Raw genomic sequence first — 14,602 nt, forward strand, 5'->3', positions numbered from 1 at the left:
GGCCCAAATTCTTGGGGTCTTGTCGGGTCGGGTCGGGGCATTAATGGGTCCTCAAGGTGTCATAACCCGTAGGGTTGACACACTTAATCCCACAAGACCCATTCTATTTTCCCCTCTCCTTTCTTCCCTCTCGCGCCGCCCTCTCCCTCGCTCACCTCGGTGCTGCGTCGGCCGAAGGTTGGGGTGCAGGTGCCAACAATGACGGCGGTGTGACCACCTTGTGCGGTGGTGACATCGCTCGAGGTTGGTGGGCATCCCCTCGGGCTTGGTCTCCGGAAGCGTGCGTGAGCTCGGCCTTCCATTGTCGTCGGGGTTCGATGCTCCCATGGTGGCCGAGTTTCTTCTTCTTGTCACGAGTGCTATGGCCGGCGTCCGAGCGGAGGGAGGCCGCTTGAGAGAAGTATTTGGGACCGGAGGCTTAGTAGCTCATGCTCGAGCCCGTAGAGAGTAAGTGTATACTAAGTCCTGTTCCTGTCGCTTGCGAGCTTGATCGGGGTCTGTTGTGGGTGGGAGATAACTCTGTAATTCCTCCCACCGGGTTAGTACTTCGGTCGCGTAGCTTGCGCCGGACATGGTTCCTTGCTTGATGTGTGCTAATTCTTGTTTTAGACTGAAAATGTGTGCGAAGTTGTGTTCTTGTCCATATGATTTCTCATCTTCTCCCACATGACTGTGATGATGCCAGGAGCATACATAGTCTGGCAATCTGAGGCTCCATCGTGTTGGTAATGAGGGACATGACCAAATGGTCGTTTGTCTGCCATTCTTCGATGGTTTCAATCTCCTCTTTAGTTGGCTGGTTCGGGTTTTGAATTGTTGGCTTGGTTAGGGTTCCTGTGATGAACCCTAATTTTTTCCTGCCACTCAAACCAATGTAAACTGCTCTTGACCACTCGAAATAATTCTGGTTTCCTTTTAACATAATGTTTGTGAGTTTGGTGAGATCATTTTGTGACATGATGAAAAAAGAAAATTCTGATTGTTGGGTAGATGATGACAGGATCAATCCTGCTCTGATACCATGTGGGAAAATCGAATGTAGAAGAACTGAGATTTTATTGATAAAAGGATGATTAAGAATTCTGAATTTACAAAGAAAGTGTGTATCCTATTATATACACTTGTAGCAACGGTAATTTTTTGTTTAGGGAAAGGTAGAAGCAGCCTTTTCCCTTAGGGGAGAGGTGTTGCTCATTTTCCCTCACTAGGCCTGTGATGATCTTAATATCTAAGGCCTTGACCAGCAGTTAAAGACTGTTGGTCCTTAATGTTGGTCTTTGCCTGCTGAGTTATGCAGGTATTGGGTGCTTCAACACTATCTCAGTAGAAGACATAACCTTACATTTGAAACCAAACATAAACCTTTGATTTATGTTATCAGATTCTTATAAACCATGGCCTTTAGCTTCTCTTTTCTTACATTCTTGGTGAAAAAGATTCTGAATTTCTGTAAGCAAAAGCACATGGCAGAAGGAACGGACCATCTCCGTCTCCAAGTTGTCTTAGAAGAGAACTCGGATTCAAGGGGAATTCGCTTTACAGGTGGACTAGAAGAAGATGATTGTGAAGAGAAAAAAGATGACGGTAACGAAAAAAAAGATGATAATGACAACTCAAAGGAGGGTCTTTTTATCATCTTTATAGGGTTAATTGCTGCTTGCATTTTGGTTCTTTTAATCGCTAGCTTGACAGTGAACAGATTAAAGAATTCGAAAATTTGGGTCTTTGAATTGTGGAAATGGTGTTCATTACTGTTAGCTGTCCTTGGAGGTGGAGTGATTGCATACCAATTCAGACTTGTCATTGATTTCTTGATTTGGAAATTCTGGGCCAAGAAAAAATCACTCCACGCTTATTATTTGTATGGAATCAAGAAGAGTTTTCTAGCTTCTATTTGGTTGATCTGGGTTTTTCTCGCTTGGATCTTGTTTTTTGATCGGGGGGACAAGCCAAGCGAGGATGCTAGAGAAATTACAAATGATGTTACTAGGGTTCTTGCAGGTTTCCTCATTGGAGATGCTATATGGTTAACGAAGACTTTATTGGTTCAGCTTGTAGCTTCTTTCCATGTCAAGAATCTTTTTGAGAAAATTCAAAATGCAAAAAGTAAGCGCGAGGCCCTGATAGCCATTTTTAAGAAGACGAAGACTAATAGTGTGGAAACCATGAAAGAATTCATTGGCACCATTAGCGGAAAGCAGCTGCCTGAACTCTGGTACAGCGAGAAGGGTGAAAAGATAAAAAATGTCGCCGAAGCAAAGAGAGCTGCCAATGAGATTTTCACGAAGTTTGCAGAAAATGAAAAGTAAACGGTTATTAGCTTTTGGAAGTTCATACTGTAAAATAGTGGATATGATAGTCTAGTGTTAATTACCGAAAGAGTTCTGGGACTAGGATTCTCATCTCACATTTTTCTGTGTTATTTTGATGGAGTAGGTACATCAACTTGGCAGACGTATTGACATATGTGAGAATGGACAACCAGCAAGTGCGTCAGCATTTCCAAGCAGCAGCAGAAGATACAGATATAGAGAGGATCAAGAGATCAGCTTTCAGGAAATGGGTGGTTAGTTCTCTAGCAATTTCTTTCCCTGTAAAATCTTAATAAGATAAGGTTAAAAAAAGATTGTACTTTAATTTAGCATGTCGGACTCTTGTAACTTAGTAGTAGTTGTTTACAGGTTGAAGTGTACCGGGAGTATGAGTCGCTGAATAGCACCTTGAAGTATAGGAAAACAGCTGTTGACGAGCTGAACAAGCTCGCTTCTATGGCGGTGCTTCTTTTGATCATTATAGTGTGGTTACTTTTCATGGGATTTATAACAACACAGATGCTAATCTTCATAACTACACAGTTGTTACTAGTGGTTTTCATGTTCGGTAACACTGCCAAGACTTTGTTTGAAGCCATTATATTCGTCTTTGTCCAGCATCCATTTGATGTTGGAGACCGCTGCATTATTGATGACGTACAGGCAAGTCTCTATTACCATAAAAAATGTATGACGATTCCTACAAAGTTTGATGGTTACTTTGACTGACATATTACTGCAGATGGTTGTTGAGGGCATGGAAATATTAACAACCTCGTTTCTGAGATATGATGGTGGGAAATTGTACTATCCTAATTCGGTTTTGGCTACAAAACCTATCTACAATCTTTACAGGAGTCCAACGATGATGGATTCTGTGGAATTTGACATCTCTCGTTCTATTTTAAAAGATGATGACATGCAAAAATCCTTGCGAAAAAAAATAAAAGAGTAACTATACCCATATCTCTGGTTTATGTGAGCTACTTTCTGGGGTAATTAATTAAAAGAAATTCTCAAGTTGTAGTTACTTTGAAATTTCAGGTACTTGAAGAAAAACTCGAGGTACTGGCTTGAAGAACATAGCTTGCAATTCAAGGGGATTGAGAGTGAGCAGAACAAGTTAACAGTGGCTTTACATGTTAACCACACCATAAGTTTCCATTATGCTACACAGAGAGGGAAAAGAAGATCTCAACTAGTGTTAGGGATAACCAAAATCTTAGATGATCTTCGCATTAGATCCACTATTATAATGACTGGAACCAGCCATCCTGGAGCATCTACATCTTATTCAACGCAAACTGACCCATCTTCTCGGGCCCATAAAAGAATGGCAAATGGCCTGGATAAACCACAGGTCTTTGCTCCAAAGTGGAAGTAACTATTGAATATTTATTTTTGTTTCCCTTCTTAATTATGTAATGCAACAATTATTTAATATTTTAAAAATTATAAGACTATATGTAATGCAATATTTATTCTAATATCGTGTTTGATTACGATAAAAAACTATATGTAATTATTTTAATATTTAATTTATTAATAATAGTTAGTATAAAAATAAAATATTTTGATTTGGAAATATGTCTTTGAAATACTTTTTATTATTGAAAGTGGAGTAATTGGTTTTCCGTCGTCCGATGATGGCAGTAGGGAGTGCTCAGAGAATATTGTAATTTTTGTGGAGTGCCAAAAGAACCAGTAATGATTGAAAATCTTACTTTAGGGAGAGGATAATATAGTAATTGTGGACACAAGTATGGGCTCGAGATCATTAACAAGAAGAAGAGTCCATGTCCCCGAACTAAAAGGGCATCCTTGTTAATATGTTTCTTTTACTTGGGCCGATCTTCTTAAAACCTGTTGGGCCACAACAATCGAACATAAAGAGACCCCTCACTGAGAGGAGGCCCAGCCCTCATTTCGCAAAAAGAAAAACAATACTTAAATCAATTAATCCTAAGAAAAGCACAACTTAAAAAGAGAAGCAATTTGGGAAAATTCCAGCAACATGATTCCATGCAGTTCTGTTAATATATTCCCCATGTGACCATTCATTTGCCTTTTCTTGCTAGCAATCTTATCCCTTTTTCTTTTTATATAATCACTAATTTAAAACCACAATCACGTGTTAAGTATTATTAATTATTTCCTTTTCTTTCTTTTCAGGAAAGAACTGTGTGTAACACTCAAATAAACCCCTTACCTAATCACCTAATAATTTATTTAAACCCTAAACCCTAAACCAAATGCTATGCTCATATATCCGGAAAAATTGCAAAGCAACAAGCCTTTTTTTGACCAAATATATATATATATATATATATATATATATGAATCATTCACCAGCAGTACCATCACATGGTTTGCAAGTAGAAACTAAAATAATAATTATTGGATAACCACTTTGTATTTAATGCTCTACAAGGCAATATAGCATTATTTTAAATATAAATCTTTCCCGGGAACTCAGATGCACACAGAAAGAATGTCTTTCTTCTTTGTCTTGTCTTTCACTGACAATTACCAGCTAACAGCTTTTTTGAGTCAACGAATTGCAGCGCCAACTAGCTCACTGTTTCACCCACATTCTTCTTTGATCTTGATTGTCAATAAATTCTGACGACTTATACAGCTCTATCATGTCTTTGCTTCTTTTTTGGATTTGATTTCTTTGAGCAAAGAAAAGTTTAGTTTGCTCTACAAAGTTTGAAGCTTTAGCTTTCCTGTTGTCCAACCAAAAGAATATTAAGCTTCCTTTCATTAGTTTCCAATTGCTCCAATATTCATTTAGTTTTCCCAGAGATTTTCTGCAAGTTCTCCCGGGAAAAGTTGGGATCTTTTATCATCCAATAGCTCATGGAATTAAGGAAAGTAGGGTTTTGAGCAGAAGTAGAAAGGGAAAATGGAAGATGGGAGAGGCGTGGCAGAGAAGAAAGGACCAGATGATGTTGTACTTCAAATTTCGACAAACCAAGAACCTTTCCTTACAACTCAAGAAAACAGAGATTCTAAATTTTACACTCTTTCAAAGAGTTCCCAGCTGGGGTCTTCTCCAAGGAATTCAGATCTTGAGTTGTCAGCATTAGGGAATCCAAGATTGAGAATCCAGACTTCCACATTTGCTACTTCTCCTTCTTCAGAGATAGCAAAGCAAAGTCCAACCCCAACTCCTACCAGGCCACCTAAGATCCCAGCTACTCAGTCAATTACAAGAAGAAAATCTTTTTCCCGCTCCGAGTTTTCGAAGCCAAAATCAAGATTTGTGGAGCCATTTTATCCAAATGATGCACAGTTAAAAGAAGAGAAGAACCATTTGGCAAATTCAAGCTCTCCTTACAATAAATCACCTAATAGAGTTAGTGCATCAACCCCGAAAGATCACTTGAAATCAGCTCCAATTACCCCAAGGACTCCTTTGATTGCATCTCCGGGACCAGAGGAGGAGGAGGAAGAGGACGAGGAGGTCTATAAGAATGCAAGCCTTAAAGTGACCAGAAAAATGGGTAAGAAATGGAAAGTACTGATCTTGTTTGAATTTACCATATTTGTTTGCTTTGGGGGGTTGTTAATTGCTAGCTTGACTGTTGATAAATTGAAGAATTCGACTATTTGGAGTTTGCAATTATGGAAATGGTGTGTGCTGATATTAGTTATTTTCTGTGGTAGATTGGTCACTGAATGGTTGTTAAATATTTTGGTTTTCTTGATTGAAAGGAACTTTTTGCTTAAGAAGAAGGTACTTTATTTTGTATATGGACTAAAGAAGAGTGTTCAGGCTGTTATCTGGTTGGGTTTGGTGCTTCTAGCCTGGGGTTTGCTGTTTAACCGAGGAGTTAAGCGATCAAGGCATACTTCCAAGGTTCTAAATTATATTACTAAAGCTCTAGCTTCTTTTCTGATTGGGGCTGCCATATGGCTACTCAAAACTTTGTTTGTCAAATTACTAGCTTCTTCTTTTCATGTCACTAGATTCTTTGATAGAATACAAGAATCAATCTTTCATCAGTATATTCTTATAACTCTTTCGGGGCCTCCTGTTATGGAGATGGCTGAGAGAATCGGCAGCAGTAAATCTACTCCTGGCCACTTGACATTTAATAGTTTTAAGAAGCAAAATGAAGATAAAAAAGAAGAGGTAATTGATGTGGATAAGCTTAAGAGAATGAAGCATGAAAAGGTTTCTGCTTGGACCATGAAAGGATTGGTCAGTGTGGTCACTGGCACAGGGTTGTCTACTCTCTCCAACACACTTGACGAGAGTGATGAGGAGGAGGGTGAGCAGAGCGAGATTACTAGTGAATGGGAAGCAAAAGCCGCAGCTTATAAGATTTTCAAGAATGTAGCAAAGCCTGGAAGCAAGTGAGAATATGCACTTTCTGAAATTTTTCTGCGACTTTCCAGGGTTATCTCACTTTCTGTCTGTTTAATGGACCAGGTACATTGATGAAGAAGACCTCCTGCGCTTCATGAAAAAGGAGGAGGTGGACAATGTGATCCCACTGTTCGAAGGAGCAACAGAAACTAGAAAGATTAAGAGATCAACTTTAAAAAATTGGCTGGTTAGATCCCATGACAAATATTAATTAGACATAATCTTATCATGCACTTATAAACTTATAGGACGTTAGAGGCTGATTTGTGACATATATGCTGGTTTGCAGGTGAATGTTTATAATGAGAGGAAAGCACTGGCACATTCCTTAAACGACACCAAAACGGCTATTGAGGAGTTGAATAGGCTAGGTTCAGGAGTTGTGGTTGTGGTGGTCATCATTGTGTGGTTACTTATCATGGGATTTTTAACAACCAAAGTTCTTGTCTTCATTTCATCCCAATTCTTACTGGTGGCATTCATGTTCGGGAACACTGCTAAGACAGTATTTGAAGCCATGATATTTGTTTTTGTGATGCACCCATTTGATGTGGGTGATCGTTGTGTTATTGATGGAGTACAAGTAAGTCCTTAGTCTCAAAATAGTTGGTGCTGTGATTCTATTCCTTTTAGTATTATGTGACAGTGACGTTTGGGCACATTGCAGATGGTTGTTGAAGAGATGAATATTTTAACAACAATCTTTCTGAGATATGACAATGAGAAGATATTCTATCCAAACTCGATCCTAGCTACCAAACCCATCAGCAACTTTTACAGGAGTCCAGAAATGAGTGATGCTGTAGAATTCGCAGTTGATGTTTCCACTTCAATTGAAACTATTGGACTTCTGAAAGCTAAAATAAAAGCGTAAGCCTTTCTGCATTTCTTTTCTTATTTATCGCTTAAGAATGGCATTAACATTACTTCACGCACATCAGTGACGAATTTATTGAAACGCTGACTTTTCCGAGTTATTATCACCAATAATAACAGGATCTCAACTATTCTGCACATTGGCTTTGTTTCAGGTACTTGGAGAGTAAGCCTCAGCACTGGCGTCCTGGCCACAGCGTTCAGGTTAAGGAGATTGAAGATGTGAATAAAATGAAAATGGCTCTCTATGTCAATCACACCATAAACTTCCAGAATGCTGCAGACAGAGGCAACCGAAGATCTGATCTAGTGTTAGAGATGAAAAAATATTTTGAAGAGCTCGGCATAAGATATCATCTTCTTCCTCAAGAAGTTCGTCTCAGCTACGTTAACTCCCCAATTCCACCTCTTGCAAGATGATTGTCAGTATTCTTCCAGATACAATTCATTTCTGCTGCATGTATGCGCCTTTATTCTGTCTAGTCACGTACATTTTGTAGATTCCTGCGCTTGAGTTAGTTGATTCTACATTTCACTTTCTGCAGCTGAAGCATAAGATATTTCATTGATATTAAAGTTCATACCAAATTTTTTACGGAGAGGAAAGGGAAAGATCGGAGTCATCTCAAAGTGAGGGTTCAGTACAGGATTTGAGTTAGAATATATGAAGAGACTGCCCCTCCAAAGTGGTGTCAAAAGTAGCAGCAATCAGTTTTCGTTTGATTATTTTTCCAGTTATTAAGAAAAAATGTCGATGTTGTAATTATTAAATTCTTTATTTCTGAGTCATGATCTTTTCCAAATTCAAGCTTTTGGGTGATTTCCTATTCATCTTAGCATTGGTTTGGTGTGGACTCTTGTATCTTCTGAGAGATGTGATTATGGTAGTTCTTGAACTGGGCATTTGTTGTAGTCTTTTGTTGATTAATTTCAAGCTTTTGGTTGAGTTACTATGTTTCATGTCATTGAGCTAAGTCCTTCCTTGTAAACGAAAATTTGGTCACTAAATCACAGTAATCTTCAATATATAATTTTTTTTAAAGCTGATGCAAAGGGATTTGACTTCAATTAGACCTTAAAGCCGTCTCCTTAATGGCTTCATCATCTTTGCCATCAGGAATGGTAGCTAAGGTCTTTCTTGAGTGACTTCAAAAGCACCAAAATATATAGTTATCCCAGTTTGACACTCGTTACTTTTTTCTGTTCAGGCCCATAACTGGGCCAGCATTCTTTCTAGTTCTATGGTTAGTGGATTACAGAAATCACCACATAATCCACTCAAAAAGCCCAGAAGAACTACCCCCTTACAAGTAAACAACTATTAGCCACTGACACAACCAAAGATCCATTATAAGTTTAGAACTGCTGCCACCCATTGGAGCCCTCTCCCATATTCGAACCTCAATGGTGATTGGACCAATTAGATAACCTTATCCATCAGCTCTTAATGGAGAAGCTGCCACATAGGACAGATATCAAGATGACAAGTCCACCTGATATCTCGATTGTCCACCTCTCATTACGTTCTCTCCCTCCACTCTTAAAAAAACAGCCTTAATAATACCATCTTCCCAATTTGGTCAGTGAAAATCCATAGAGAAAAGCTGTTGTTGCAGAGTGAATAACTAAAGATCAAGAAAAAAAATGGCCTCAACTTCAGCTGTCTCAATGGCTATGCCAATAACATCTGCAAGCCAGAAGAAGGTTCCAAGTTCTGAGGCCTTCTTCAAGCCATTGCCATTGAGACAATCCAAGGCTGTCATGGCATCAAAATCCAATGGAAAGTTTCAAGTGAAAGCTTCATTGAAGGAGAAGGCAATAACTGGGCTGACAGCAGCTGCACTCACTGCTTCAATGGTGATTCCAGAGGTTGCTGAAGCTGCTGGTTCTGGTGTTTCTCCATCTCTCAAGAACTTCTTGCTTAGCATTGTTGCCGGTGGTGTTGTTCTCACTGCCATTGTTGGTGCTATAATTGGAGTAGCCAATTTCGACCCTGTAAAGCGGAGCTAAATGATGTCTTGGAATTCTTTTTTCCTACTTATTTTATGTAACTGTTTCATGTTTTCCCAGTGATATATCTTTGTGTTTTATGTCTTTTCTTGTGTTCTTTCTGTCTCCTTCTTAGCTGTAATTCGACCTGAAACCTGTGAACTCTAAAATTTCAACTTCCACTTTAGCCGAGCACATCAAAGAACATCAATTTTTAGCGAATCTCTCTTGTTGCATAACTTGATTACCATTTCACATCTTTTGCAAGATTTAACTTATAATTCTAGCAATTAGGTTTGATATCTTATTATAGTCTGCTCTGTTCATAATTTCATTTAGGCTTGTAGATCTTGAATTTCCTCCTGGCATAAATTGTTTAATAAAAACAAAATGCCATTCGAAGTTAAAATCTGTAGTCCATCTGATTAGAAAGTTTACGAAAACCATAGGATTTGGAGGAAGTCGAATAACGCAGAAACTTACTGGAAACTGCAGCAATTTGTGTATTTTGCACGTGTAGCTCAATATATAAATTCTCTCCATATTTTCCTTCACAAATTGTCATGGGAGATTGATAAAATGGAGAGAGAAGTGAAGAAAGCAATCCTCCCCATAGCACGTCTATAAATCAAAGGCAATTCTTCAAGAAAAAACAGAGAAATCGTAGTGTCTTTTCCCTTCTTCAGGAGTATAATATCCTATCACCAATAAAGTAAATTTTGCCTGAAGGCTTCTATCCCATCAGGAATGGGACATCATTCGGGCAGTTCAAATTTTGAATATCAACACCACAAGCTAGCTATTAAAATGCTGGTGGCAAAAAAAAAAAAAGAAAGAATCTCAATTTCAATGAGCTTTACAAGCAATATGAAAGGTGTCTACAAATATCAAATGTGCATCTCTGAGAATGTTGATAGAGTTACTAAACAATAAATTTTGTGTTGATGAATGTCAAAGAACCAAGACAACTGGAGCTAAAATCAGTTATCCTTGGTACAAATCATTCAATATCTTGGACATTGTGAAATCAAATCAAGCAAGTATCTGCCCTCTGAAGAATAGTTCACCTTTTCTGCTTTAACAACAGTGATTTTCACCCTTTGTTCATCACCGTACATTTCCTCTTTTATCTTAAGCCTGAACAGAAATTGCTGAAAGAGTCTGCTCCGGATTACATCCGAGAATTTGGTATCATCCTGCATTTCATACTTCAACTGGTATAATTCCTTTGCTGGTAAACCCAATATCTCTTCCCCAGACTCCTGAAAAGCTGTTACCCAAGTCAATCCTGTATGGTCTTGAATCTGAACTTGAAGAAGATACCTATAATCACACTCATCAAATTCTTGATTACATCTATCACACTGCCATCTCGAGTTTCCTGAACTTGTCACTTTCTTGTTACACTGTCTATCTCCGATCATCAATGGGCAAGCTGTATAACAGAATGTATCTGTCTTGACAAAAGTTATTCTTGCACTCACTGTGACCCAATCCGGCCTATCTGATCTTCCAAGACCTTCATGCTTGATTTGAGACACAGTTTTACGTATCTCATTCTTAGATCCTCCTGGCAAAATGTCTCTGGAAATGGACACAGAAGCAGTATGCTGTCCCCCTCGATCAAACCAGTCTTTCAGACCATGAGCCTCAGGAATATCTGGATTAATGAAGAGCTGAGTAGAAGAAATCGTCCCTAGTGATTTCCCACTGAAGTCACTAACCTTCCCTGCTTTGACAGCTAAAACTGGAAAATCCCCAGAATCAACAATCTCTTGCAGCTGCTGACCTTCCTTATTGCAGAAATCCCCCCAAAGAGTTAGCTCAATGTTCCTACCAGAACCATCCTTAAGATTCAAAATTCTTCTCTGAGTTTCCATGCCATTTTTTCTCAAGATAGGAACTGATGGATTAACAGATATCACAATACCAATAACATCAAGGATGGAGTTGTTTTCTACATTCTCGATTTCACTAATTTTTTTGAAGGTAAACTGCTGTTTTGGTATAGAATTATCTCCGTCAGGACAAAGGTCCACAGTTGAAGTTGCCTCCAAAAATATCTCCCACTCATTCTTCAAATGGTTGAAATTCCTCTGTGCAGGTTTTAAGCTACCCTTTGAAATCAAATAGACCCTACCAACCTCAATAACATCATAAAAGCGCTCAACAACAGCATTGAAACAGGTCACTCGTATTTCACCTCCATCAGAGTCAAGAAGGTCAAAAGAGAACACTTTACCATCTCCTCGGGCATTGTTGTAACGACGGAGATCCCCTTTTGCAGTTACCCTAGCCTTGATAGCCCACCGCCCCTGATAAGGATTCAAAGCAGCAATGGGAATGATCCGTGCTGGTGCCTCGTTCTTCATAATAGCACCATGATTTCTATAATTTGGAGGTGGTCGGTAAGGAGGTTGAACATTTGGTTGGAAACTCTGAATATTATTACCATAATTTTGGGCGCTCAAATTGGAGGTGAAATTTTGCATATTATTGCCATGATTTTGAGAACTGAAAGTAGGTCGGAAATTATGCATACTAGAGCCCTGATTATGGGCACTCAAAGGAGGCTGGAAATTCTGCACGTTATTATCATGATTACGAGCACTTGAGTTGTTATAACCAACCCCTGCTGACTGTACAGAGTTTCCATTCTGCGATGCCTTCTGAGCAAACATATCAGTAAGGGTTTTTGCATTTCCGATAATTTCACATTCTGGGATTATAGTTTCCAAGTTCAGAACGACAATAATCCTGCACAAGAAGGAATTAAAACAGAACTAAGTATATCTGCTACAGTGTCAAGACTCAGACAATGAGGAAACATTAATCATTTCACACACAAACAAACACTTTCACTTTCTATCTTTTCTTTTTTAATCTCTTCATAAGTGATTAAATTACTTTTTCCCTTTATCATTCTCTTTTCATCATGGACAACCCAAAACAAGCATAAGTGGCTAACATAAGTTAAGCAAATCAAACCTACTTAGCACCAGAATGGAGATGATCAACTAGCACGGCGTGAAGTATGAACGCCTAAATTTAAGAACAGAAAAGAAGTATACAAGCAACAAAAGTCAACCTTCACAAATGCATTTTGAAAGGAAGCATAACCTTGCATTCTAATTTTACAAAATCACATTTTCGCTTATGAGCAATATTTTGAAAACAAACGGGAATATTGCTTTCTGTTGAGACACAAAAAGAAAATAGAAATTAGAAGAAAAATATATCAATCATAATTATATTATTTTAGAAAAATGCTTTTGAGCTAGAGGTAAGGCATTCACTAGTAATATCGTTTTTAGCAATTAATTTACACCTTTTCTTTCAGACCTAAGGCAATCAATTTAAATTTGAATCTCAAAATTAGCAAATAACATGTATGTTTTCTCTTAACCAGAGAAACAAAAAATTATAAGCAGCTTAAGCAAGCTCTTAAACTCTGAGCAATTAATTTAAAGAACACTATCTAATCCAGATCTTAACCGAACAACAAAAATAAAATTGAATAAATAGAGGAAGAAAGAATAAGCAAGAAAAACTGACTTGCGATTCTGGACTTCGCTGCAAATATAATCAATCAATTGAACAACAGATCCTTTCTTAACAAAACCGTGTTTAACTCGGTCGTTAAGTTGAGTAGCGAGCATAGCGTGCTGAGTGGAGACCGAGTCAGATATAAGGAAACGATACCTCTCCTGTGCGCTTCCTATTTGCTTTATATCAACAACCTGAACGAGCGGTTTCATGTTCACATCACCGCCATTTATCATTGATATTGCGTTTGGCGTCAAATTCACAGGCATCGCGTCAGATCTCTGCAGAAAGAATTTAAAATAACTACAAGAACACTAGGAGCGGAGGTATTTGGTGATTATTATGTTAATTTTGGAGGGGAAGTAGAATGGCGGGTCTGGTTGTTGTTTGGAATGGAAAATCATGTGACCTACGATATGTCGTTTAAGTTTCGCATTAAAACACGCTACTTCGTATAATTTTGAAGAATTCCTCTTCCCGTCAAACGCGTGATAATTGGTAGGTTCTTATACCAGTTGAAAGCAGGACGGTCGGGTCAGGAATACTCTAAGAAGCCTCCAGAGTACCTAGCCCGGCCTGTTCTAAATATATATACACATACAAATATTGATGTGTAATTATCTTCGATATATATGTGTTATGTTGATATAGTTTTTATATATTTTAAAATTATTATTATATTATTATTATTAATTTAAATACATATAATCATTATATTAATTAATAAATTAACAAAATTTTCTATTTTATATGATATATTACTAATTATACATTCTATTGAACACTAAATATATATTTAATTAAAAGTAGACAAAATTTATGTGTAAATTTTAAATTAAACAAAAATCTAAATTAAATATTATAAAATTAAAAATACTTATAATTTATAATTAAATAAAAATAGCAATATGCAATATAATGTAATTTTTATTTACTACGTAAAGTTTCTCTTCATTTACTTACTTGATTAACTACTCCAAAAGTTAATTAATTAATGAAAGTTCTTAATAAGTTAATGTCATAATTTTTTTATTAATATTCTATAATTATTTTACTTATTAAATGACTCATTTCTCTATTTTCATATCTTACATATTTATTATTCATTAAATCTTTATGTCTTAACTTATGAAACTAATTTAATCTAATGAATTGAGATTTTAATGATAATCAGTTTTGCTTTTCCTTTTTTTTTTTCTTTTTTTTTTTTTTTTTTGCTTATTAATAGCTCTTGCAAATATAGAACAAAAAGAATTCCTTTAGGCTTTGTTTGAGTGAGGTGAGGTTAAATATTTTGTCAAAAGTAGATAGTAAGAACTTACTAAACTTTTAACTTATCTAACTTTTATGAATATTTTAATTTATAAATTTGTTAATGCTCTTATATGGTACGTATATCAATTAAATCAATTATAAAAATATTTATAAAATAAGTAAAAAATTAAAGCAATGCCTATTTCATCAAAATAAAAAATTCCGTTTTATGAATTTAAAAAAAATT

The 14,602-nt window shown here is 37.1% G+C and overlaps 4 protein-coding genes across 6 annotated transcripts; 3 read left to right on the forward strand and 1 right to left on the reverse strand.

The window, feature by feature from the left end:
- The first annotated feature begins 1,308 nt into the window (after positions 1–1,308).
- LOC8272502 (mechanosensitive ion channel protein 9) lies at positions 1,309–3,801 on the forward strand. The gene is made up of 5 exons (XM_015716191.3): positions 1,309–2,305; positions 2,437–2,566; positions 2,682–2,975; positions 3,055–3,263; positions 3,357–3,801. Exons 1-5 carry the CDS (start codon positions 1,395–1,397, stop codon positions 3,694–3,696), a joined length of 1,884 nt encoding a protein of 627 aa, XP_015571677.2. The 5' UTR covers positions 1,309–1,394; the 3' UTR covers positions 3,697–3,801.
- A 927-nt stretch (positions 3,802–4,728) lies between these two features.
- LOC8272501 (mechanosensitive ion channel protein 10) lies at positions 4,729–8,516 on the forward strand. 3 transcript variants are annotated; one of them, XM_015716199.3, is made up of 6 exons: positions 4,729–6,677; positions 6,754–6,877; positions 6,980–7,273; positions 7,358–7,560; positions 7,722–8,026; positions 8,112–8,516. In XM_015716199.3, exons 1-5 carry the CDS (start codon positions 5,221–5,223, stop codon positions 7,984–7,986), a joined length of 2,343 nt encoding a protein of 780 aa, XP_015571685.2. In that variant the 5' UTR covers positions 4,729–5,220; the 3' UTR covers positions 7,987–8,026; positions 8,112–8,516. The 3 variants fall into 3 exon arrangements, with proteins under 3 accessions (XP_015571685.2, XP_015571684.2, XP_015571686.2); XM_015716200.3 differs by having other exon boundaries at positions 4,730–6,677; positions 7,722–7,988; XM_015716198.3 differs by having other exon boundaries at positions 7,722–8,516.
- A 579-nt stretch (positions 8,517–9,095) lies between these two features.
- On the forward strand, positions 9,096–9,661 carry LOC8268448. Its single transcript, XM_002514017.4, has one exon. It carries the CDS (start codon positions 9,211–9,213, stop codon positions 9,574–9,576), a length of 366 nt encoding a protein of 121 aa, XP_002514063.1. The 5' UTR covers positions 9,096–9,210; the 3' UTR covers positions 9,577–9,661.
- Positions 9,662–10,395: 734 nt separating this feature from the next.
- Positions 10,396–13,614, reverse strand: LOC8268447 (replication protein A 70 kDa DNA-binding subunit A). Its single transcript, XM_002514016.4, has 2 exons — positions 13,111–13,614; positions 10,396–12,312 (listed from the first exon to the last, which is right to left on the reverse strand). The coding sequence occupies exons 1-2, from the start codon at positions 13,368–13,370 to the stop codon at positions 10,560–10,562; spliced, it is 2,013 nt and encodes a 670-aa protein (XP_002514062.2). The 5' UTR covers positions 13,371–13,614; the 3' UTR covers positions 10,396–10,559.
- Positions 13,615–14,602: the final 988 nt, after the last annotated feature.

The sequence above is a fragment of the Ricinus communis genome, chromosome 3 (genome assembly GCF_019578655.1).
Source record: "Ricinus communis isolate WT05 ecotype wild-type chromosome 3, ASM1957865v1, whole genome shotgun sequence".
Taxonomy (NCBI): Eukaryota; Viridiplantae; Streptophyta; class Magnoliopsida; order Malpighiales; family Euphorbiaceae; genus Ricinus; species Ricinus communis.

Coding starts and splice junctions, on each gene's coding strand:
- LOC8272502 (XM_015716191.3), top strand. CDS start 1,395: ATGGCCTTTAGCTTCTCTTTTCTTACATTCTTGGTGAAAAAGATTCTG. Junction 2,306..2,436: donor AAGTTTGCAGAAAATGAAAA/GTAAACGGTTAT, acceptor TTGATGGAGTAG/GTACATCAACTTGGCAGACG. Junction 2,567..2,681: donor CAGCTTTCAGGAAATGGGTG/GTTAGTTCTCTA, acceptor AGTTGTTTACAG/GTTGAAGTGTACCGGGAGTA.
- LOC8272501 (XM_015716198.3), top strand. CDS start 5,221: ATGGAAGATGGGAGAGGCGTGGCAGAGAAGAAAGGACCAGATGATGTT. Junction 6,678..6,753: donor GTAGCAAAGCCTGGAAGCAA/GTGAGAATATGC, acceptor TTAATGGACCAG/GTACATTGATGAAGAAGACC. Junction 7,274..7,357: donor GTGTTATTGATGGAGTACAA/GTAAGTCCTTAG, acceptor GGCACATTGCAG/ATGGTTGTTGAAGAGATGAA.
- LOC8268448 (XM_002514017.4), top strand. CDS start 9,211: ATGGCCTCAACTTCAGCTGTCTCAATGGCTATGCCAATAACATCTGCA.
- LOC8268447 (XM_002514016.4), bottom strand. CDS start 13,370: ATGCCTGTGAATTTGACGCCAAACGCAATATCAATGATAAATGGCGGT. Junction 12,313..13,110: donor AGCGAAGTCCAGAATCGCAA/GTCAGTTTTTCT, acceptor CTTCTTGTGCAG/GATTATTGTCGTTCTGAACT.